The 24,009-nt window shown below is 45.1% G+C and overlaps 1 protein-coding gene across 1 annotated transcript in view; it reads right to left on the bottom strand.

The window, feature by feature from the left end:
- The window catches only part of DRC11 (dynein regulatory complex subunit 11), a 175,038-nt gene that overhangs the window by 91,331 nt on the left and 59,698 nt on the right, over nt 1-24,009 (bottom strand). The window contains exons 7-8 of the mRNA XM_055403644.2: nt 12,700-12,784; nt 2,938-3,060 (exon numbers count right to left, since the gene is read on the bottom strand). Of these exons, the coding sequence (XP_055259619.2) occupies nt 2,938-3,060; nt 12,700-12,784 (208 nt within the window). The remainder of the gene's footprint in view (nt 1-2,937; nt 3,061-12,699; nt 12,785-24,009) is intronic.

Here is a 24,009-nt window from a genome sequence, read left to right as displayed (position 1 = left end):
ATGATGGGGATGATCCTTCAGAATTACTTAGACATGAATTTATACGAAAGGTACAGGTCTAAAAGTGATAATATGATTACGGAAACAGGAAATATTAATCTCTAAGAAGCCTTGGCACATTCAAATGATGTTGGTATGCTTCTTACGGATCAGATTATCTTTTCCATTGACTTTAAAAAATCCTACCCTGAAATCATTCCTAAAGCATATCAGGAAGCATGCCTGAGACCAGCTATTCAAATCTTTATGTGGAAATCAGCATTTTGACCTGTAGAAAAAGATATCTCTGACTGTTCATCCTGGTTAGAGGGTAAAAGGCAGGAGGCAGAGGCAACTAGCTCTGTTGAACTCACGCGGGTGTGAGCTCACCCCTAACCACAGGGGCAGAGCTGTCCGCTTACTCTTTTGAGTCTTCTTCTAACACTTGGTCCTCTATCAATCGCCAGCCCCGCATATATAGTCAGAAAACTTGGCAAAGATCTCAGATAAAAACATCTGAATATTTCAGCTAATCTCTATAAAGGGAAAACAAACCCTTTCCAAAATATCACCCTGGTAGCAAGGTTTAAAGCTTTGTAAGTCCATGAGATCAGGCGATAGCTGGTCCCGTGGGTGGGGTTCTCTGGAAAGAAGACGGAAGATGAGCAGGTGGTTTATTGGGAATGTCCCCCCAAGAGGGAGGGAGGGAGAGCAGCAGCCCTGGGCAGAGGGGGAGCTGAACTGGGATGCAATGGTGAGAAATCAGCAGTTAATCCCCAGGGCACCCAGGAGCTGGGAGAACCCTTCAGAGTTGTCCTGGGCAGTGAGGGGCTGGGTCTCTGTCCCCTAACTTATCCTTTTTTTTTTTAAAGATGATTCTATTTCTTCATATAATTAATTAATCTTTTGGCAGCACCTCACAGCCTGTGGGATCTTAGTTCCCTAACCAGGGATCAGACCTGTGCCCCCTTCTGTAGAAACACAGATTCTTAAACCACAAGACCACCAGGGACCTCCCTAAGGTGACTTTCCTTGAAGGCAGCTGGCCAGTACGGGGTGGGTAACCTCACTTTGAGTACCTGCCTTAGACCCTGAACAGTTGCTGGGGAGGGACCAAGTGTGAGGGGTCAGGACCCCATCCTATAGCTGGGGATGGAGCCCCTTGGTCCTGAGGGGGCGTCGCAGGGGCCACATGCATGCAGCACCCACTTCAGCGGAGAGGAGGGAGACCAAGGCAGGGGGGTCTTTCTTCTTTCATCCACGCAGCAAGAAACAGGGGACCCAATTAGAGAGGGACAGGGCAGTGGAGGCAGCTGCGAGATTCCCGCTCATCGCGTGCAGGGGGCGAGCCCCTGCCTGCTGTGTTGGCCACGATCAAGCCCAGGAATTTTACTTATTTATTGGCTTAGTTGGGTCTTCACTGCTGGGCTTTCCCGAGTTGTGGCGAGTAGGGGCTACTCTGCTGCCCAGTGCAGGCTTCTCACTGTGGTGGCTTCTCCTGCTGCAGAGGACAGTCTCTAGATGGGGAGGGCTCAGTAGTTGTGGAGAACGGGTTTAACTGCCCCGCGGCATGTGGGATCCTCCGGTTCCCGGGATCAAAGCCACGTCCCCTGTATTGGTAGGTGGATTGCCAACCACTGGGCCACTGGGGAAGCCCCACTCTGAGAAATTCTAAACAAGATGCTAGATCTTATCACCATCGCGACACCTTGCGTTTTCGTGGACCTTGGGGATTCCCGTTTGATATTCTCCATCACCCCCTTCCCTTGCTTACAACTTTGGCCTCCTGGGTCCAGTCACTCCTTGATGACACACCCGGTCCTGTTTCTTTCTTACTGTGATGGCTCCAGAGTTCCCAGGCGCCATCCACCACACCCAGTGAGCTGATTCCCCCACAGAGAAATTCGAGAGTCTGACGGTCAGGGGGAACCTGTCTCTGGGAAAATGAGAAGCGTGGCCTTGGCTATCTGAGCTAGAGGTGGCTCTCTGCCTCTGGACAGAGTCAGGGAGGGACATAAGCTTTCAGGATCCACTCTGATTTAGGTCGGGCTTTTGGTCAGCTGTGACATAGTATCTGGGCAAAAGGCTACAGTATATACATTCAGGTTTTCGGGTGGTGCTACCTTCCAGCTGGAATTTCATTTCCCAAAGAAGGAGTCTATGTTGGAGAGAACCACCACCCTGGCAGGGCCTCTCCACATATGTGGGCGTAAAGACCCCTCCAATCGTGCCCAGGACGTAGCACCTGCCTGCCCACCCACCACCCAGCAACCCCACCACACAGGGCAGGCCCGGCCTGCAGTGACTCTGAACTCTGCTTTCCTTCGGGTATTAAGAAACAGGTCCTATTAAAAACATGTCTGAGACGTCAACGTGAAGTGATAAATTGGAAGGAATACGCTTTGGTGGAAGTAGACAGGATTGTTTTGACTTTGTAGTGGTCATTTGGTTTGCCAAGAAATTTTCCTTATCTCTACAATGCGGGAGATCCGGGTTCAATCCCTGGGTCGGGAAGATCCCCTGGAGAAGGAAACGGTAACCCACTCCAGTATTCTTGCCTGGAGAATCCCATGGACAGAGAAGCCTGGTAGAGCAGTCCATGGAGTCGCAAAGAGTCGGACACGACTGAGTGACGGAACAGAACAGAATCCTTGAGAAAAGATGAGTGGGATCATCTGTCTTGAGGAATGAACATTCAGAGCAATCACATGTGTGACTAATGTGAGGTATCTTATCTGACTTGTTGAAACCACTCCTCAGGCTACCGGGTATTTACAAGTCACAGAAAAGATGACAACTGACTGTCAACCAACATTAAAAAAACCCCATAAAACAGCTGGGGGATAACATGGTTTCCAAGGAAATGAGTGACTGTAGTCTCAACAGACTTGAGATTATTCCAAGGATTCAAAGCAAAAAGGAAAAAAGAAAACTCCCAGTTTCTAAAACTCCGAATACCTTATTTTTTCCCTTTGTTTCCTTTTCTTTTTTCTCTTTTTTTTCCTTTTTTTGTTTCTTTTCCTTTTTCTTCTTTTTGGTTTTCTCTTCTTCATCTTGGCTTGCAATAATGTCGTCAATAACCTGCAAAAAACCAAAATCATCATAGCACTTTAAGAGAGTCGGATCAAGACAAGGCTTATCTTTCCGGTCCGGAAGGAAGTGTTTGCGTGGGTCAGTGTCCCTTCTCTGCTCGGCTCTGAACCCTGCAGATCCAGCCTCCAGGCCTCTCCACTCTGCCTGGCATCTGCCTCCAGCTGGATTCATCAGCAGAGGCAGTAGTGGGGTCTTGGACGGCAGATGGAGAGAGAGAGGCTGGACATTTCTAAATCCAGTTTCCTGCCAGTTCAGAGCTGCTCTGACTCCCAGGGGTCCCACCGACACCAGGGAGGGGGGTCTCAGTTTCATTAGCATCTCGGCTGCAGCCTGCCCCAGGCCTGCCCACACCTCTTCCCCAAATCCCAGCTGAGAGCTCCTGTGTTCCTTGCCTAGACTCCATACATCTCCTCTCAGAGTTGGTTTCTTTCATCTCTGATTTAATTTGTATCTCCTACAAAAACCCACTTAGTGTCCTAAAATTTAAAATACTGGTTAGGAACTTCCCCAGTGGTCCAGTAGTTAAGGCTCCAAGCTTCTAATGCAGGGGCCCTCGTTGGAGAACTAAGATCCCACATGCAGAGCAGCATGGCCAAAATAAATAAATAAAATAACAATAAGACAATAAAATAATTTTTAAAGAATACAGTACTGATTAAAAATACCTAGTTCACATAGGATTAGCATCATTGGAGAATTAGTAGAAGTTTGTAAAAAATTCCACATGTGTTAAGTTGCTTCAGTCATGTCCAGCTCTTTGTGACCCCATGGACTGTGACCCCATGGACTGTAGCTACAGTCCATGAATCCATGGGATTCTCCAGGCAAGAATACTGGAGTGGGTTGCCATTTCCTCCTTCCTGACCCAGGGATCGAACCTGAGTCTCTTGCAACTCCTGCATTGGCCAGGTGGGTTCTTTACCACTAGTGCCATCTGGGAAGGCAAAAAAAACCCCCATATGATTCCATTCACTATGATAAATATTCAGTGAGCACTCACTTGCTATGAATTCTGGGAGGTAAAACAGTGACCCCGAGGGGACACATACCCTGTCGGACCCTCAGGCTTTGCTCATCACTGATCACGTGAGTGAGACAAACCGCAGCACCTCTGAAAGATCCAGGTCCCTCTGCCTTAAAATGAAGTCAGCACTTCCATCCAGAGCACTTAAAACCGCCAGGCACGGTTCCAAGAGCTTCACAAAGGTGAGCTCATTTACCGCCGAGCACACTTACTGGGAGCTTGATCAACCTGTTTTATCGATGAATGAACCGGGGCACAGAGCGCAGTCCCATGCTCTGCTGCTGCTGCTGCTAAGTCACTTCAGTCGTGTCCGACCCTTAGCGACCCCACGGACTGCAGCCTCCCAGGCTCCTCCATCCACGGGATTTTCTAGGCAAGAGTACTGGAGTGGCTTGCCATTGCCTTCTCCGAGTCCCATGCTCACAGACACACAACTAGTAAGTGGCTTGAGCTGGGATTCAAACAGGTGCAAGTCGGGCCGAGGTGCATAATGTAGAAAGTAAAGAGGCAAGATGCCGAGCCACAGTCATACATTTAGCCTTCAGTGTGAAATGCAGCCAGTCAAACAAACGAAAAATAATACTTCGCCATTTCAGGATACACATAGGTGTCGTTAAAAGTGTAGGGGATGGGGAAACAATGGGGAAACAGTGGCAGACTTTATTTTCTTGGGCTCCAAAATCACTGCAGATGGTGACTGCAGCCATGAAATTCAAAGACGCTTGCTCCTTGGAAGAAAAGCTGTAACAAACCTAGACAGCATATTAAAAAGCAGAGACATTACTTTGCCAACAATGGTCCATCTAGTCAAAGCAATGTTCTGCCAGAAGTCATGTATGGATGTGAGAGTTGGACCATAAAGAAAGCTGAGCACTGAAGAACTGATGCTTTTGAAGTGTGGCACTGGAGAAGACTCTTGAGAGTCGCTTGGACTGCAAGGAGATCCAACCAGTCCATCCTAAAGGAGATCAGCCCTGAATATTCATTGGAAGGACTGATGCTGAGGTTGAAACTCAAATCCTTTGGCCACCTGATGCAAAGAGCCGACTCATTGGAAAAGACCCTGATGTTGGGAAAGGTTGAGGGCAGGAGGAGAAGGGGATGACAGCAGATGACATGGTTGGATGGCATCACTGACTCAACGGACATGAGTTTGAGGAGGCTCTGGGAGTTGGTGATGGACAGAGAGGCCTGGAGTGCTGCAGTCCATGGGGTCGCCAGGAGTCGGACACGACTGAGTGACTGAACTGAACTGGAAGGGGAAGAAATGTAAGAGAATGACACACCAAATTCAGTCCAGTGGTTACTTTTGGAGAGCAAATAAAAAAGGGCTAATACTGGACTTCCTTGGTGGTCCAGTGGCCCAGTGGTTAAGACTCTGCCTGCCAATGCAGGAGACACTGCTCCCTGATCTGGGAAGATCCCACATGCTACGGGGCAAGTCCATGTGCCCCAACTACTGGAGCCCATGCTCTCTAGAGCCTGTGCTCCCCCACAGGAGGAGCCACTGCAATGAGGACCCGGTGCACCACACACTCAGGGCAGCCCCGGCTCGCCCCCAAAACTAGAAACAAGCCCAAGGAGCAGTGAAGACCCAGTGCAGCCAAGTGAATCGCTGGTGGCTCAGTGGTAAAGAATTCGCTTGCAATGCAGGAGATGTGGGTTCGATCCCTGGCGGGGGGAGATCCCCTGGAGAAGGAAATGGCAACTCATTTCTAGTATTCTTGCCTGGAGAATCCCATGGACAGAGGAGCCTGGGGGGCTACAGTCCATGGCGCCACAGAAGAGTCAGACACGATTTAGTGACTAAACAGTGTGAAATAAATAAATAAAATTAAAAGAGGGCTAATATCATTTTATCCCTAGTGTGCCGTGCTAAAGCACTCTCCTGGGATCAAGTGTACACTGATTGCTCTTGGTGTGATTTACTGAAATGCTGAGGTTTATTTTCTAATATTGCATTTTTGAATTCATAGCTATGTTGTTTTTAGGAGCTTAATTCACACCTTTAAACGTGTTCATAACAGCTTTATCATGAACAAAGCAGGATAGTCAGGCACCACCTGGACTTAAAAAAACTGCAGCCCCGTGTCCAAGGCCACATCCTCCTGAGGCTCACCCACCTCCCGAGGTTCTAGTGAAGATCCTGGGTAGGGGAGGCTCAGGGAGGTGGTGTAGGGAGGTGAGAGGTGACGGACGTGTTGTGTACACTATTTGATTAAAAAAAGGGTGTCTTTAGACAGGATTGAAAGTCCCTTGTTGTCAGAATAGCAATATTTTCCTTGGGGGTCAGACTCACCTCAACTCGTAGAACCAAACCATGCCTGCCAGGACCTTCATGTTCTGGCACACTTATGGAAAATGGACATGTTTTGGCCTTTGGAAGTTTGGAAACTTTCAGAAACATATATAATATATATGTATAAAATATATAATATAGATATATGTACCCGAAAAGGGGATAAAATCCTTATTGTGAGGCAATACAATTCAGTGCATCAATTGTTTCACCTAGATCCTTACCCAGTTTATTATTTTCAAAAGACAAAATATTAACACCACCCACACTTCAGAAATTGTGAACAAGCACGTAGAGAAAGGTTTCCTCCCCATTCATAACTTATTTGACCATTCTCCTCCCAACGGAAGTCAAGGTTATCGCCAATCTTTTGCTATTAACCGCAAAGCTGCCAGGGATCAACGTATGCAAATGTCATCTTGCAAGTGTGTGAGCAAACCTTCTGGATAATTCCTAGGAGGAGAAGCGCTGGATCACACGCATGTACAAAACTGTCAAACTGCCCCCAGCGGGCTGTGCTAATTCACACTCCCACCAGCGACGCGGGCGGCTTCACGCTTTCCCGCATGCTCACTGACACAGTGCTTGTGTTTGCCAGCTGAACGGGTGAAAAATAGCATGTCATCGGAGTTGTTTCGGTTTTTCGTGTAGGTGCCAATGTTGAGTTTATCTGGCTTGTGCTCCTCAGCTATAGTAAAATCTCCCAGAATTAGAGATGCACTTTAGTGCCTGTAAAGTTAGCCATCGTGTCTGGAAAATCGAGGGGTCTGAATCTGGCTTGCTGCCTGTTTTCTTTCTGAAGATATAGGTCCGATTTTATTGAGGCGCATTTTACATTCTTTACATTTACCCATTCCATGTGGACAAGTCAATCATTTTTAGTGAGTTTATCACATTGTGCAACCATCACTGTAAATCAGTTTTAACACATCTCATCATTCCACTCAGATTCCCTCGTGTGCCTTAATTGTTTCCCTCTCCTGCCCTTCTTCTCCAGCACTAATCTACTCTCTGCTTCCATGGATTTACTCCTTTTGGACATTTCCTATAAATGGAATGGTCTCTCGTGTCTGGCTTCTTTCATGGTTCATCATGTTTTGAGGTTCACCCAAGTTGTGGTGGTGTTGTTCAGTTGCTAAGTCGTGTCCAGTTCTTTGTAACCCCAGGGACTGCAGCATGCCAGGCTTCCCTGTCCTTCATTATCTCCTGGAGCTCGCTCAGATTCATGTCCACTGAGTCAGTGATTCCATCCAACCATCTCATCCTCTGCCACTCCCTTTCCTTTGGCTTTCTCCTTTCGCTTGTTCCTTTTTTAATCCTGAGTACCATTCTGTTGCATGGCTATTCCACATCTCACCTACCAACTGCTGGAAATTTAGGTTTTTTTCAAACATTTGGCTATTATGAACAATGCGCCTATGAATATTTATGTACGTTTTTTGTGTGTGGACAAGCGTTTTCATTCCTCTTGGATAAAGTCCTAAGTGTGGAGCAGAACTGCTGAGTTATTTGGTGAATTTGTGTTTAACTTTTAAGAAACTGACAAACTGGTTTTCCAAAGTGGATGCACCATTTTATGTCCCCCGCATTGTAGGAAGGTTCCTTCTTCTTGGCATCTCAACATTTGTTACTGTCTTTTATTAGTAGTACATCATCCTAGTGTTATGAAATGACACTTCATTGTAGTTTTAATTTTCATCTTCCTAATGACATGAAGGAAACGGTAACCCACTCCGGTATTCTTACCTGGAGAATCCCATGGACGGAGAAGCCTGGTAGGCTACGGTCCATGGGGTTGCAAAGAGTCGGACACGACTGAGCGACGGAACGGAACGGAATGACATGGAGAAGGCAATGGCAACCCACTCCAGTACTCTTGCCTGGAGAATCCCATGGATGGAGGAGCCTGGTGGGCTACAGTCAATGGGGTCATGAAGAGTTGGCTATGACGGAGAGACTTCACTTTCACTTTTCACTTTCACGCACTGGAGAAGGAAATGGCAACCCACTCCAGTGTTCTTGCCTGGAGAATCCCAGGGACGGGGGAGCCTGGTGGGCTGCTGTCTACGGGGTGGCACAGAGTCGGACACGACTGGAGTGACTGAGCAGCAGCAGCAGCAATGACAGGTGGTGTTGAGCATCTTTCAGTGTGCTTATTATTGTACATTTTGGATACAAATCCTTTATCAGGTGTAAGTTCTCACTTATCATCTCCCAGGCTGTTCTCGTATTTGCATTTTCTTAACGGTGTCTTTGGAAGCCCCAAAGTTTTGAATTTTGATGAGGTTCAATCTATCAGTTTTGTCTGTCAGTATAGCTTTAATCTGCATTTCCTTTATATGTGTGGGGTTGATCGTCTTTTCATATGTTGAAGATATTTTATTACGTTTCAAATCCATTCAGATTTTCATTTCTGAGAACTGTCTGTTCATATCTTTTGGCTTTAAAAATACTGGGTTACTGAGTTTTTTTCCTTATAGAGCTCTAGGAGCTCTTTATATATTAGAAAAATGATCTCTTATCTGTGATACTCATCACAAATAATTCTTGCAGTGTGTCATCTGTCATTTGACTTTACTTGGAGTCAGTTTTGCCATGGAGGTTAAAAATATTTTTTAATGTAGTTTATCTTTTTTTTCTTTTATGACTCCCAGGTCATGCAACAGAGGTAAAAAGGTCTTTTCCACTCTGAGGTTATGACATATTTCTTTACTGGCTGCTTTTAGTTCTTTTGTGTTTTTGTTTTGTTTGACATTTAAAACTTTGATCCATTTGGAATCATTCTGGGGTAAAGTATAAAGAGACAGAGATTTAATTTTCTTCTTTTCCAGTTGACAACCTGGTTATTATAATCCCATTCATTAAATGGTCCTTTTACTTTTCCTTATACAAGAAGGATGACAGGCTTCTTTATTATATACTAAATTGTATATTTGGATATATTTCTTGATTTTCTGTTCTTTTTCATCTAATCATCTGCCTGTATCAGTGGGCTCTTAAGAACATGTTTCAATACCTGGCAGGGCTGGTTCCTCCTCATTAACCTTCATTCTCAGAATTTTACTAGTCACTCCTGGTTATTTACTTTCTGCCCAAAGTTTAAAATCATATTAGGCACCCTCTGCATGCCCTGATTATCTACTCCAACAAAATGCTATTGGTATTTTTATTTGGATCGTATTACATGTATAAATGATGTTTGGGAGAGCTGAAGTATTTATAACTGAACATTCCTACCTAAGAACACAGTATGCTTTTCCATCTGCTCAATTTCATTTTTCAGAATGTTTTAAGCTTTTATTTCCACACATCACACATTTATTATTAACTTTATTCCTGGATGTTTTATCTTTGTGTCATTGTTGCTGTGTAAATGGACTCTTCTTATATTTTCTAAATGTAGCTGCTGTTTGAACATACAAAAGCTTTTTCTTTCTGCATATGAATTTTGTAACTCCTCATCTTCTCACGCTGTTTAAGGTTTTTTTTTCAGTTTATTCTCTTTGCTTTTCTAAGTACAGAACATATCTGCAAAAAGTGATCGTTTTCCCTCTTCCATTCCAATTTATCACTCAATGTTCTTTCTCTTGTCTAAGAGTGTTCAATGGATCTTGCTCATCAATGGTGATGATGGCTATCCTTGCATTTTTCATGACATCAATGTGTTTCTTGTGAATTTCTTTAAGCGTGATATTAACCTATGACCTAAAAAATGTTTTGTCATGTTAAAGAAGTATCCATGTATTCCACTTTTGTCTTGTTTTCTTAATATCAAGAATGGGAGTTGACTCTGTAAAATGCCTTTCAGCACCCACAGTGATGAGCTTATGGTTTTCCTTTCGGATCTCTTTAGATAATGCAATGTATTCACAGACATCCAAAACACAACCACGCTGGCATTCTGGAATAAACACCACTTGGCTGCGGTGTTTTGCTAATACTTCACTTTGAGTTTTTGAATTAATACTCAAATGTATGACTGATCTGAGGTTCAATTTATATTCCATCTTTTGGGGGATTTGGCATCAATGTGATTATACTCACTTCACAGAAGGTCTTTTTATTGTTTTGTTTTTTTTACAAATATGAACGACTACACACACGCATGTTTTACTGATTATGCTTGGTCTACCTTTTCAGCTCCCTCCCCTCCCCCTTCTCCTTCTACTCCCCTCCTCCTCCCCCTCCTCCCCACTCCCTCATTAGTAACAACTGCCAAGATTCCCTGGACAGTTTCAGAGGGCCAGACTCTGTTCCCAGTACATTACACGTATCATCTCATCTAATGACTCCTCAGTCCAGGGAGGCAGGTCTGGCTGGTATCTGCATCCACAGACAAGAAGGCTGAGACACAGAGGGCCAGACCCTTGCCTGAGACTGCAGACCCAGTGGAACTCTGATTCTTCACCACAAGGCTGTCCTGGCTCTTCATCATCTGCCTTTTAAAAAAATGTTTGTCTATTTATTTGGCCATGCTGGGTCTTAGGTGTGGCAACCGGGATCTTTAGTTGAGGCATGAGAACTCTACTAGCTGTGGCAGGTGGGATCTAGTTCCCTGATCAGGGATTGAACCCTGGGCCCCCTGCAGGGCAGGCTCTTAGCTCTTAGCCACTGGACCACCAGGGAAGCCCCTCACCTGCCTTTTAGAGTCATGCTGCTCTGTGGCCCCCATTGCCTTGTGTATTAATTCTAGTGTATTAACCAGACATCCTCAGTCTTCTTTTGCTTTTAGTCTGATTGGACATTAACTCTAGTTTCGAGAGTTTCCGATGGACAATTTAGACATTCCACTAACATTCCTAATTCTGTAATTGTTACCTTTCTAAACTGACATGAAACACATCTGGCTGCCTGCCAGGGGCTTTCAAGACACAACCTGTGCCGGGTAATTTAGCTGGAGGGACAAGACCTAAACAGGCAAGAAAGTGAAATAACAGCACATCAAAATGACAGCGACTCTAGGCAGGGCTTGATGAACTGCCAACAAGAGGGTGGTTATTAAGTGGGGAGCAGGACAGGAGGGTGGAGAGAAGGCTTTGGCAGCTGGCGGTGGCTTCTGACGGGACTTGGGGAGGAGACCTTCTGCCTGACCTGAGGGCTCAGGCAGAGGGGCAGAGGGAGCCAGGGACGCTGACCGTAGGGTTGGCGTACTGCTGAGATCTCACCTACAGCGTGGCTTTTACCATTGCTTAATTAGTGCTTCACGTCACTTAACTAATTACCCAACTAACAAACACCGGCTTCCCTGGTGGCTCAGACGGTAAAGAATCTGCCCGCAATGCCGGAGAGGCGGCTTTGATCCCTGGGTTGGGAAGATCCCCTGGAAAAGGGAATGGCAACCCACGCCAGTGTCCTTGCCTGGAGAATTCCATGGACAGAGGAGCCTGGCGGGTTGCAGTCCATGGGGTTGAAAAGAGTTGATCACGACTGAACGACTAACACAACACACGTTAACCTGGTTTCTTCTTTGTCAATGCTGTGAACAGTGCAGACAAGAACGGCTATTTCAGTTATCTATGGCAAGAGTCAGCAAATTGTATCACACGGGCCAACTGTGGCGTACTACCCATGTTTGTAAATAAAGTTTTATTGGAACACAGATGTTCCTAATCATTTACATATTGTCTGTGCTTTCAGGTTATAATGGCAGAGTTACTTACTATTTATCTGCTAATGGAAAAAGTTTGCTATTCCCCTATGGCATGTTTCCTGTGGCAACTTGTCTTCTTATTTCCTTAGTATAAATTCCTTAAATAGCATTTACGGGTCAAAGGGTATATTTAATAAACATTTTAATATTTACTCATTCCACGGCCCTCAAAAAATGTCATGCTAATTTATGTATCCAGCTACAATGTTCAGGAGTGCCTTTTCCCCACATGTTTACCCACTCCAATTATTATCACAATCCAAAAATTTTAGCAATCTGATAGGTGAAAGGAGATAGAGTAACATCACTTTATATTTAAGTTTCTTTCCCAGAGAGTTTTAGAAAATTAATGTTTTTTAATAAGCCAATATTTTTTGCCTTCTTTTCTACCGAAGTGTTCATGTCCTATGCTCATCACTTACTAAGAAGATGAGAATCACTTGTTGTCATATAGCCTTCAAAGACAGGAGGAAGCATGAATTTCATTAATAAAAGTTTGAAAGTACATTAAGTGATGAACATCAAAAGTATTTCCATGTAAATATCTGTAGGGAAACAACCAAGATCTAATAACCCTGCAAACTTATTAACTCTCAGGTTTAAAGGATTACAATTATGATATAGATACATTTTATTTCTCAAGCATATCTGTACCTGTTGTGGGGTCTTGTTGGAAAAAATGATAGCGGAACCTCCTTCTTCTTCGCTAGGGTAGTCAGGAAAAGTGCCTGTCAAGTTCCTGAGGAGGAAAAAAAAGGCAGAATAAACATCCAGGAGCGCAGCCCTCTCTGTTGCATTCTTGAAGAGCTGGCTCTGCTCAAGCTCACTGAAATGAGTGACGGTTATTAGGATGGGGCTCCCTGCCAGTTGCTGGCCGGATACGCAGTCTCTAAGGAGCAGAAGGACCTGGTGACATTCAGAAGCAGGTTTCTCTCCTGAAAGCAACTGTTACTCTGAGTCAGACCATTCTCCTTAAAGCAGACTGTACTCTTCTGCCTCTTCTTTTAAAAAAAATTATTGCAATACTCCATGCTTGTGTTAAGAATGACGATAGAAGCACAAATTATTTCTTCCTGTTTAAAATGTAGGATAAACACAGGATTTTGAAATAAAACAGAAACATGGCGCTGTTCAAATTACAGACCTGGTACTAGTGCATGACATAGGCACGCGTGCTTTAGATTTCAGTGAGTCTGAGCCCCACATGTTAAGAGATAGGAATAGTCATTGTTTTCTGTAACCACATAGCTTCTATGTTTTAAAAAGCAGAGTTTGAAATTTAATGTTGAGAAATTTCAGAAGGGATACAAAGTTGATTTTTCCAAGAGAAACTACCTGGACACCAGTGTTATATTTATTCCATATAGAGAAAGAAAACATTTACCAAGTTAGTTTCATTGATCCAGAATCTAAGGGTTAGAAGATGCCCATGCTCAAGATGACTCTTTATTCTCAAACTTTTGACCTTAGTTGCTCTTGACACTTTTTTAAAAAAAGTTCTATTTATTTATTTTTAAAATTCTTGGCTGCACCCTGCATCGGGTGGGATCTTAGATCCCTGACTGGGGATCAAACTTGCACCCCCTGCATTGAAAGGCAGAGTCTTAACCACTGGACCACCTGGGAAGTCCCACTCCTGACACGCTTGATAATTTTTGATGATCCCCAAAGCTTTTGTTTATGTGAGTTCTAGCTATTGATACTTATTGTATTAGGTATTAAAACTGCAATCTTTCTAAAATATGCATTTTCATTAAAAACAACAATAACAAACCCATTATGTGTTCACATAAGTAACATTTTTAATGAAGAATATATTTCCCAGAAGAAAAAAAATTGGAAGAGTGATAGTGTCTGGCTCAGTGGAATCTAGCAGGATGCTTATATATGCTTCTGTATTCAATCTGCTGCAATATGTTGAAGTATAGAAAGAAAATCTGGCCTCACACAGATGTGTAATTAGAAAAGAGAGGAAAGTTTTAATAGCCTTTTAGATAGCTGTGAATATTCTCCTTTGACTCCACACCACAGCTTGATGGGTGGCAACTTCCTAAAGGCTGGTGGTGATGCAGAATCTGAAACCTTATCAAGAACTTTGCATTTCCTGCTACATTAAAAGTCATGCGTCTTGTGCGCTGAACAGATTTTCTTCTCAGACATGACTCTGTAACATCAGGTCTTGATCATTTCAAAACTGATGGTTCACTGACTTATGCAGATCTTCCCAAAGCTGATATACATTGCATAGTATCAAAAATCACAGTCATCAATAACTCCTAGACAGCATATTATAAAGCAGAGACATTACTCTGCTGACAAAGGTGCATACAGTCAAAGCTATGGTTTTTCCAGTTGTCATGTACGGATGTGCGAGCTGGACCATAAAGAAGGCTGAGTGCTGAAGAATTGCCGTTTTTGAAATGTGGTGTTGAAGAAGACTCTTGAGAGTCCCTGCGACAGCAAGGAGATCAAACCAGGAAATCCTAAAGGAGATCAACCCTGAATAATCATTGGAAGGATTGATGCTAAAGCTCCAATACTTTGCCACCTGATACAATGATCTGACTCATTGGAAAAAACCCTGATGCTGGGAAAGATTGAAGGCGGGAGGAGAAGGAGGCAGCAGAGGATGAGACAGTTGGATGGCATCACTGACTCAATGGACATGAGTTTGAGCAAGCTCCTAGAGATGATGAAGAACAGGGAAGTCTAGCTTGCTACAGTCCACGGGGTCACAAAGAGTCAGACACAACTGAACAATCGAACAACAACAACTCCATCAACCTCAGACTCTAAGGCTAAGCAATGGGAAGCTCTCAGGCTCACAGAGATGACTACAAGGTTTCCAAACTCATAATTTTTGCTAGAAAGCTTGGATTTTATTAGTAGCAACAAATACCCTCAGTTATTTTCTTTCAGGCTTACTTGGTTCTTTTTTGAGAAAGTGTCTCCTACAAACCTGAGTCTTAACAGCCAGAGTGTCAGTCATCTTTCCAGTGAAAAACGAGGTTCCGTAGAAAGTACTCGCTCAATCTGAAACTGGACAGGTGGCAGGTGCCCACCATGAATGGCCTTCACAGTTTGGGATGCAGCAGAAGGCAGTCACTCACCTCCAGGTCCCTTGTGTACAATAATGAAAAGCTATGTGTTCAAGGGTTAAGTCCTACAATTATTTTCTACTGTGTCCTCAAGGATTTTGTTAAATGAACTTTTTTAAAAGGCAGGTGCATGGCAGTGAGGATCTAGATGAACTGGGGCCATTGCCTTGGGTCAAGGTCAACACCCAGCAGCTCCCTAACCATCCACCCCCGCCCCAGTGCTTTGGCCCCTGTCCCTTCTACAGACTGCCCCCCAAACATCTTAGGACAGCTTCATCCCTGTCTACATAAAATCTCTCAGGTCTCCTGAACCTTTCCTGGGGGCTCACTCAGTTGGCATGTGACTCAGCTCCCCAGAGTAGCTCTGAAAGGAACTGGACACTGTGCAGTGTGCGGCTGGTGGGGGAGGTCTGCGGACAAACGTATCACTCTTGGGGATGGTGGGTGATCATCCACTACGTTCAGTTCAGTCGTTCAGGCCTGTCTGACTCTTTGTGACCCCATGGACAGCAGCATGCCAGGCCTCCCTGTCCATCCCCATCTCCCAGAGTTTGCCCAAGTTCATGTCAATTGCATCAGTGACGCCATCTAGCCATCTCATCCTCTGACACCCTCTCCTCCTCCTGCCTTCAATCTTTCCCAGCATCAGGGTCTTTTTCAATGAGTTGGCTCTTCACATCAGGTGGCCAAAGTATTGGAGTTTCAGCTTCAGCGTCAGTCCTTCCAATGAATATTCAGGGTTGATTTCCTTTAGGGTTGACTGGTTTGATTTCCCTGCTGTCCAAGGGACCCTCAGAAGTCTTCTCCAGCAACACAGCTCAAAGGCCTCAATCCTTTGCCGTTCTGCCTTCTTTATTGTCCAGCTCTCACAACTGCCTGTACGTGACTGGTGGAAAGACCACAGCCTTGACTATATGTAACTTTGTTGGCAAAGTGATGTCTTTGCTTTTCAACACAATATCTAGGTTTGTCGTAGCTTTCATTCCAAGAAGCAATCATCTGATTTCAAAGCTTCAGTCACCATCTGCAAAATTATTATGTGGTAAAGATCCTGACTTGGTAAATGGTGGTTATTCATATCACAGCTTTCCCTCAATTATAGTTTAAATCTTAATTTCACAGACATTTATCTTCAACTTTCATCATTTTGCTGATTTTCAAAGTTGCTGTGCAGCATGTGCTAGAATCCGCCACTGCTGTACCACTGCCTGCCACCTCCCCACTCCACACCCCTCCCGCCCCCACCAACCAATTTCCATTTGCTTTCAAATTGCTGCAACAGGCAAGGCCGAAGCAGGTTCTGCAAATGGGCATCCAAACTGCCAGATGGACCAAGTGATGCAGAAAATGGAACTCATCACATGGCTGCATGAAAAATAACCTGAACTACAGACATACAGATCGACAGAACAGGAGAAATAAGAGGTGAGAATCATCCAAAAACACAAAGTCTGAGAAATGGATGTGGCACTTGATAAGACAGGCCTCACCAGCTATTTGTGAGCTCTTAGCATTTCATCACCTCCGAGCAAATGCTGGCACATCTCATGGGGATTACGGTGGGGGGCAGTTCTTAAGTCACTGTCCGACTGTTCTTAAGTCGTGTCCGACTCTTTGCGACTTCATGGACTGCAGCCCCCAGGCTCCTCTGTCCATGGAATTTTCCAGGCAAGAGCTCTGGAGTGGGTTGCCATTTCCTCCTTCGGGGGATCTTCCCCACCCAAGGATCAAACCTGTGGTCTCCTGAATTAGCAGGCAGATTCTCTATCACTAGTGTCACCTGGGAAACCTCATGGGAATTAATTAAAGCAACAACTCAATTTTCTGGAACAATATTTAATTTGTATTAAATTAAGTGTAATTTCCAAAACATACACTTTCAGGTATTTATTAAATCCACTCCCTAAAAAGTATCTTGGAAGAGCAGTTCTCCTGGTTTCCCTTACCCTCCTGCTCTCCACCCGGGTACCGCTTCCCAATAAAGTCTTTTGCTTTGTCAATTAAAAAATGAAATAAATAAGGCAAAATAAAATTAAAAATAGGAAAATTTGAATAGGAACTCTGAATATGAACTATATTTATCAAATTTGAGATTTATCAACAAACTCGAGATGGTTGGATATTTCTCAAAATCAAATGATACCTCCCCAGCACGAAACCCAGATCACCCCTGAAAAATTACGAAAGAAACTGAGAAGCCATCTAGGCCCCCACCTCACCAGAGAATTAGCCTTCTAAGTGATGATGCCTGCCAGCTGCTCCAGCACTGGAAAGCTCCAGTAATCTGACATTTCTTCCAGTTTCTTTGATTGCTGCCAACCTTAGTTCTTGACTCAGAAAGCATCACCTGCATGTTGCACAGTCAAAATTACCTAGGATAATGGCCTCTGAGTCTCAGGCTCTTGCCATGCAGGAGAGCAGGTTTCGATCCCCGCGTCAGGAAGATCCCCTGGCAGACGGTATGGCAAGCCACACCAGCATTCTTGCCTGGAGAAGCCCATGGACAGAGGAGCCTGGCAGGCTACAGATCATGGGGCTGCGAAGAGTCAGACACGACTGCGTGACTGAGCATGCATGCACTCCTTACCTCTTGGACTCACTTACTAAGTAGAAACGATCATCGCCTGTGGGTTTGTTGCATGCACGTTTACAAAGCATTTCCACAGACGCCGTTCACAAATTGTTTCTCATTTCATCCTTACAGAAATTCTGTGAGATGAGCCCATCTCTCCTTTTTGCAAAGGAGGAAACTGGAAAATGTGAGAGTTTATATGACTCTTCCAAAGGCAAACAAGTCCTTCCTTCTGGGAAGAGCCAAGATTCTAACCTTGGGCTTCTGCCTAGATGCCCAGGATCCCCCACTACTCACAGTCACTTACTGGCTTTGTCAAAAGTCCTTAAACAATGGATTGCTTAAGTCTTCAGCTATCAAGTTTGTATTATAAACCTTTCACACATGGGCTTCCCTGGTGGCTCAGATGGTAAAGAATTGCCTGTAATGCAAGAGACCTGGGTTCGATCCTTGGGTCAGGAAGATCCTCCGGCGAAGGGAATGCCAAGCCACTCCAGTATTCTTGCCTGGAGAATTCTATGGACAGAGAAGCCTGGTAGGCTGCAGTCCATGGGGTCACAAAGAGTCGGACACAACTGAGCGTTCAGGCCTGCACTGTCACACGCATGGACCTTTCATATATACACATTTAACCCAGCAATTCCACTATTGGGAATCCCTACTGAAATAAAAGCAGAGACGTTAAAGCTTTGTGATGCATCTTTGTACTAGCAAAAGCTGTAAAAATAAAAACTGTAATAAGAAACTGAAAATAATCAGTCAGGGAATGGTTATGTAACCGTGGTTAAGTCCCAGTGTGGAATCCAGCATGGGACTAAACTTCACCTGCTCCGCTTTTCACCACCAGCTCTGAATAAATATTTAGGTGGATGTACACATTCAGTTTTCATGAAGATGCCTCGACTCTGTGTGAACAGGTGTTGTTGTTTAGTCACTAAGTTGTGTCCGACTGTTTGCGACCCCATGGACTGTAGCCCAGGCTCCCCTGTCTATGGAATTTTCCAGGTAAGAACACTGGAGTGGGTTGGCATTTCCTCCCCCAGCGGATCTTCCTGATCCAGTGGGTGAACCCACGTCTTCTGCATTGGCAGGCGGGGTCTTTACCACTGAGCCACCAGGGAAAGTGCTAAGTGAACAGAGGGGATGCTAAAGACAGGATTTGAAGGGAAAAACTGGGCTGGGGATCGATCTGGGTTATCGAAATAAAAGAGGACAGGACTTGTTCAGTTGCTAAGTCGTGTTCTGACTCTTTGCGACCCATGGATTGCAGCAGCCCAGGCCTCCCTGTCCCTCACTATCTCCTGGAGTTTGCCCAAGTTCATGTCCACTGAGTTGGCGATGGTTTGATGGCATCACCAATTCAATGCGGACAGGAGAGCGTCAAACAAGTGTGTGTTTATGTTTGCAGGTACAGGGGAAGGCTAGCACGGCACATCTGGATTAGCTAAGAGGGAGGGGCTCGAGGGAGGAGACCATTGACTTTTTTCTGTGCATAATAATTCAGTATTATTTTACTTGTTATGGCAAATAGGAATCATGTTTATAATGAAATAAAACTATAAAGTAAAACAATTTATAATAAAAAATTTATTTTTGGTGGGCTTCCTGTCTTATTTTAGGGTTTGATTATTATATAGACCCTGTAATTTTAACAGTGGAAAAAATTTTTGTTTCTATAGTTGGAAAATTGTGACCTTTCTCCAGGGAAGTTAAATCCTCTGTTCTGTTTCCTACTGCTTGTTGCCTTTAGCAATTAAGGCAATCTAGTTATTGCAAGTGTATTTTCCCATTCCTATTATTTTTTAAACTTAATTTATCATGTGCTATTTATTCCCATCTGCGTCTGTCAGTTCTGGGGCTCTCTCTCTCTTTCACTGATTCATGCTTGTACTTTTACATTAGTGTAATGCATTTACCTTATTTTTCTTTATAATATTCTTGAAAACACAGCGCCATTTGTCCTTCCTTATTGTTCTTATTTCCTGATTTTAACCCTAATGACTTTAATAATTATGTTTTCAAGTTCAATAAATAATCCTGTTGGGATTTTAATTGAAATTGTGTCCTGTCTATAAATTACCCAGAGCAGGCATGTCATCTTTCCATTTAACCAGAAACATGGCCCGTCTCACCATTTATTCAAGTCTTTTAAAATGTCTTCAACATCTGTAGATGTCTTAAACTTTCATCTCTCTCTCTTTTACAGTCTACCACTGATTTTTTAAAAAATACGTTTTTCTATTTTCTTAAAAATATCCTTCTTTCCTTTTGATGTCACTATACTGACAAAAATGTATACTGTGGTACTAATTATTAGGCCCGGAGTAGGAAATGGCAGCCAACCCATTTCAGCATTCTTGCCTGAAAAATTCCACGGACAGAGGAGTCTGGCGGGTTACAGTCCATAGGGTCCCAAACAGCTGGACGTGACTGAGTGAGCACGCAGGCACAAATTATTAGGGGACAAAATCTCCCATAGTGTCCTTTCCGTTTGTGGGACAACCTAGAGTGTTTCCTCGTTGGGTGCAGAGCTCTCTTGTTTTAAGAGTGCTTGCTATCTCATTCATTCTCGTGCTCGTTTAGAACTGTGTGTCAGGTACTGTTCTGGGCACAGGGGAATGCAGTAAGCAAAAGAGCAAACACATCCTTGTTTCTTATCCAGCTTACACTTTCATTGTGCTAAGGATTAACCCTTCTCTTTGGTTTAGAATTTTACAATAAGAAGTGGGCATTCCATCTCATCAAGTAGTTTTTCTGCATGACCTGGAACGATTATACTGCTTTTCCTGATATATACAATATTGTGTTTTCCTACCATGGGTCTACTTATATTTCTGGGAATAAACACGCGTGTATAATTTTGAAAGACTTGGAAACCTAAAAGTCCTCTCTGAAATAACAAGTGAGCCAGAGAGGAAAGGCAGAACACAAACAAGTTGGCTATGAACCAAGAGAACAATCACAGCAGACTGCATCCCACAGCACAAGGAGTCAGCCATGGAAGCGGAAGCCTTAGTCTCCCTTCTCCCGGACCTCACGAGCAGAAACAACAAAACCTGCACCGTGCTGAGTTCTGGGAGCAGAAGCTATAGAAGCACGTCTCCCAGGTGCTAGACGCCCTGGGGAGGAGGCCGCTGGGGCCGGGCCACGGCGATGCTCCGAGAAGGAGGTGTCCCTGGGTTGCCCCGAGAAGAGCCAGGCCTTGGTTGGTGGCCACAGGATACTCACCCTCCTGGAGAGGAAAGGGAGCCACTTTACAAGGCAGGGAGGGGCATGACCCGCTTTAGGTTTTTTCAGGATGATCCCTGCTCTCTGGGTCCACAGACCCTGGCTCCACGCCTTTGTGCACCTCCTTCCTCGAGTCTCTTCCTGGGACCCGAGGCTGGCTTGGAGCTAGCACTACACACAAGCGTGACGACACCTCCAGCCCACAGCAAGGGACTGAGGCCCGCAGGCCGGCAGCCCAGAGGTGCTGAACGCTTCCCACAGCCCGGAGGGCTCAGATGCAGACGCAACCCTGGGCTGGCAGCCTTGTGAGACCCCAAGCAGAGGACGCAGGTCAGCCCAGACTCCTACCCACGGAGACCGTGGGAGCAGCAGCAGGCGTGCTCTTCAGTGTGAGCCCGAGTGACGCTGTTATGCACTCAGCCACACTTCGTGAATACACTGTCATCGACCTGAAAACAGACTTGGGGAGCCAGGCTGGTTGTAGGGAGGAGGGTTCAGAGGCTACTGCCTCCAGGCTGGGCGTGATGCCTCTCAAACCTCAAGTGTCAGCGAAGTCAGAGGCTTGGGAGGTCGGTGTAGTAGTCGAAGCAGGGTTAGTCGCTCAGTTGTGTCCGACTCTTTGTGACCCCATGGACTGAAGCCCGCCAGGCTCCTCTGTCCAAAGGAAACTCCAGGTGAGGATACTGGACTGGGGTTCCATTCCCTTCTTCAGGGGATCTTTCCAAACCAGGGATCGAACCCAAGTCTCCTACACTGCAGGCAGATGATTTAATGTCTGAGCCACCAGGGGAGCCCTGGCAGGTCAGTGGGCTTGGGGCATAGTTTGAAGCTAATGGGGTTTTCCAGCCGACTGTGTGCCGGGCTAAGAGAAGATGAGGAGTTGGGGTGATGCTCGGAGACTGGCTGGGTGGGTTCTCATCTGCTGGGATGAGGGGCTGGGGGGAGCAGGTCTGAGGGGCTGAGGTGCCTGTTTACTTCTGGATGTGTGGAGCTTGAGATCCCCTCCCCCGGTACCTCCGCCCCTACTCCTGCTTGTCAGTGGGGATACTGGGCAGCAGTGATATCTCCACAACTGGAGTTCTGGGCAGTGAGTGCCCCAGGTGGGGATTCACGTTTGGAGTAAACCAAACAAGAGATGGAATGGAATGCTGTGAGCTAGGATGAGGTTACCATGGATACCGAGAAGGGCAGGAATCAGAGGGAAGTGAGGGAGGAACCAGCGATGCCTCTGAGTAGCTCCTATCATATATTTTCTGTTTGATTTTTCTCCTCTCTTTTAAGATTCCTACACTGCCACCATTTATGTCATGTAACCTATATCGGCCTCAAGACAGGGTTGTAACTAATATCAGCCTGAAGACAGGGCATTTGTTGGGCAAAGCTGATGCTTTCAGGAGCAGCAGAAGCCACTTCAAGTCAGATGGCCTTTCCAGCTATTTCTTGCCCTTTCGGGCAAGGGCCTAGGCCCCCAGCAGGTGGATTCCATTCTCCATCAGCTGCTGGTTCTCTGTGGTAAACTGAAGGGCTTAAATGTGACAACCTTGGATCTTGGTTTAAAAATGCAATGCTGGAGCTTCCCTGGTGGTCCAGTGGATAAGAATATGCCCGGAAGTGCAGCAAACACAGGTTCGATCCCTGATCTGGGAGGATTCCACATGCTGCGGGGCAACTAAGCCCGCGTGCCACAACCACTGAGCTCCAGAGCCCGTGCTCTGCAGCAAGAGAAGCCACAGCAATGAGAAGGCCAAGCCCTGCAACGAGAGAGTAGCCCCCGCTCCCTGAAACCAGAGAAGGCCCACGCACAGCAGCAAAGACCCGGAGCAGCCAAGAACAATATATTAATTAATTAAAAAAAAGAAAATACAATATTATTTCTGGATAACCTGATCAAGCGATCACATTGAAATGATCTGTAAAGAATCTTCCATAGCAATATACTCATTTTTTAAGCACTCTGTGCTCAGAACTTGCTATCATGGTCTCTTTTAATCCCCTCAACAGCCCTGAGAGGTGGCTGGCTGCTGTTAATATTTTTCAGATGAGAAAACTGAGGCTTGGTGAGTTTCAGCAGCTGCCCCAGCAGGGCCAAGTGTGGAGCAACCAGAGGACCTGCCAGGTCAGCTGCTCCGCAGTACACTTTACCTGGACCCACGGGCAGAGCTGAGCTGATGGCCACAAAAAGCACACGGGTTGTTTAGGCTTCAATAATAAAGCATTAAAATAAGTCTGTAGACCCAATAAGGAAGCGTTTAGTGGGAGCTAAATGTATAATGAAAATGGTATTTAACTGGAAATGGAGAAACCAGGGCTGCAGTCACCAATTAGAGGTGTGATTTGAGCAAGTCGCTCCATGAGCTTGGGGAGCCTGGTGAGTTTCCTTGTGTCAAATGATGCTGCTGAGCTACGTCTGCTCATTCATTGTTAAAAAGTAAGTACTGTGCGCCCATCAGACAATTTCTAAAGTCCCTTCCAGCTCTAGAAACTATAATTTATATGTGACGATGTTAATGGGGGAAGGGCAATGTTAATTTCTTACAGAATATTCAATGATTAATGTTGCTTTCTTATAAAAATACCTTCGACAGATCTACCTGCCTTTATATTCTTTTATTTAAAGGAGCTTGAGGAGGAAAAACAGCCACGCCTTCTATATTTCTGTTAGCAAACGTGAGGCTCCGAACATTTGGTAAAGTTCGGGCTGATTAAGAATTTATGCATACTGTCAAAAATTCTTGCACAAACGTGAAAAGGACCAGCTCTTGAGTCTGCAGTGATTTAGAAAGCAGAACTCCTAAAATGATAAACCTCCCCCCTGAGCTCTGACACCGAGCTTCAGCGGTCCCACCGTTTCAGATGCCCAGGACAGAGATTTATCTGTGTTTCATCAAGTATGAAAGATATATGGATGGAGGGGCTTCCGGCTGGTGCCCCCACAAGTCTTCCAGCCACCTCCATTAATGTCAGCAGGCTCATAAATTTCTCCTGCGTTCCAAAGAAAGCAGCTTGTGCCACCACACAGAAGCCTCCGAAAGTGTCACTTGCTGCCTATAAATTCACTTACACTCA

The sequence above is a fragment of the Moschus berezovskii genome, chromosome 4 (assembly GCF_049115385.1).
Source record: "Moschus berezovskii isolate FMDL1 chromosome 4, NW_MosBer_1.0, whole genome shotgun sequence".
NCBI lineage: Eukaryota > Metazoa > Chordata > Mammalia > Artiodactyla > Moschidae > Moschus > Moschus berezovskii.
The sequence above is the reverse complement of the archived record's forward strand: the minus strand, read 5'-3'. Positions and strand labels throughout refer to the sequence as shown.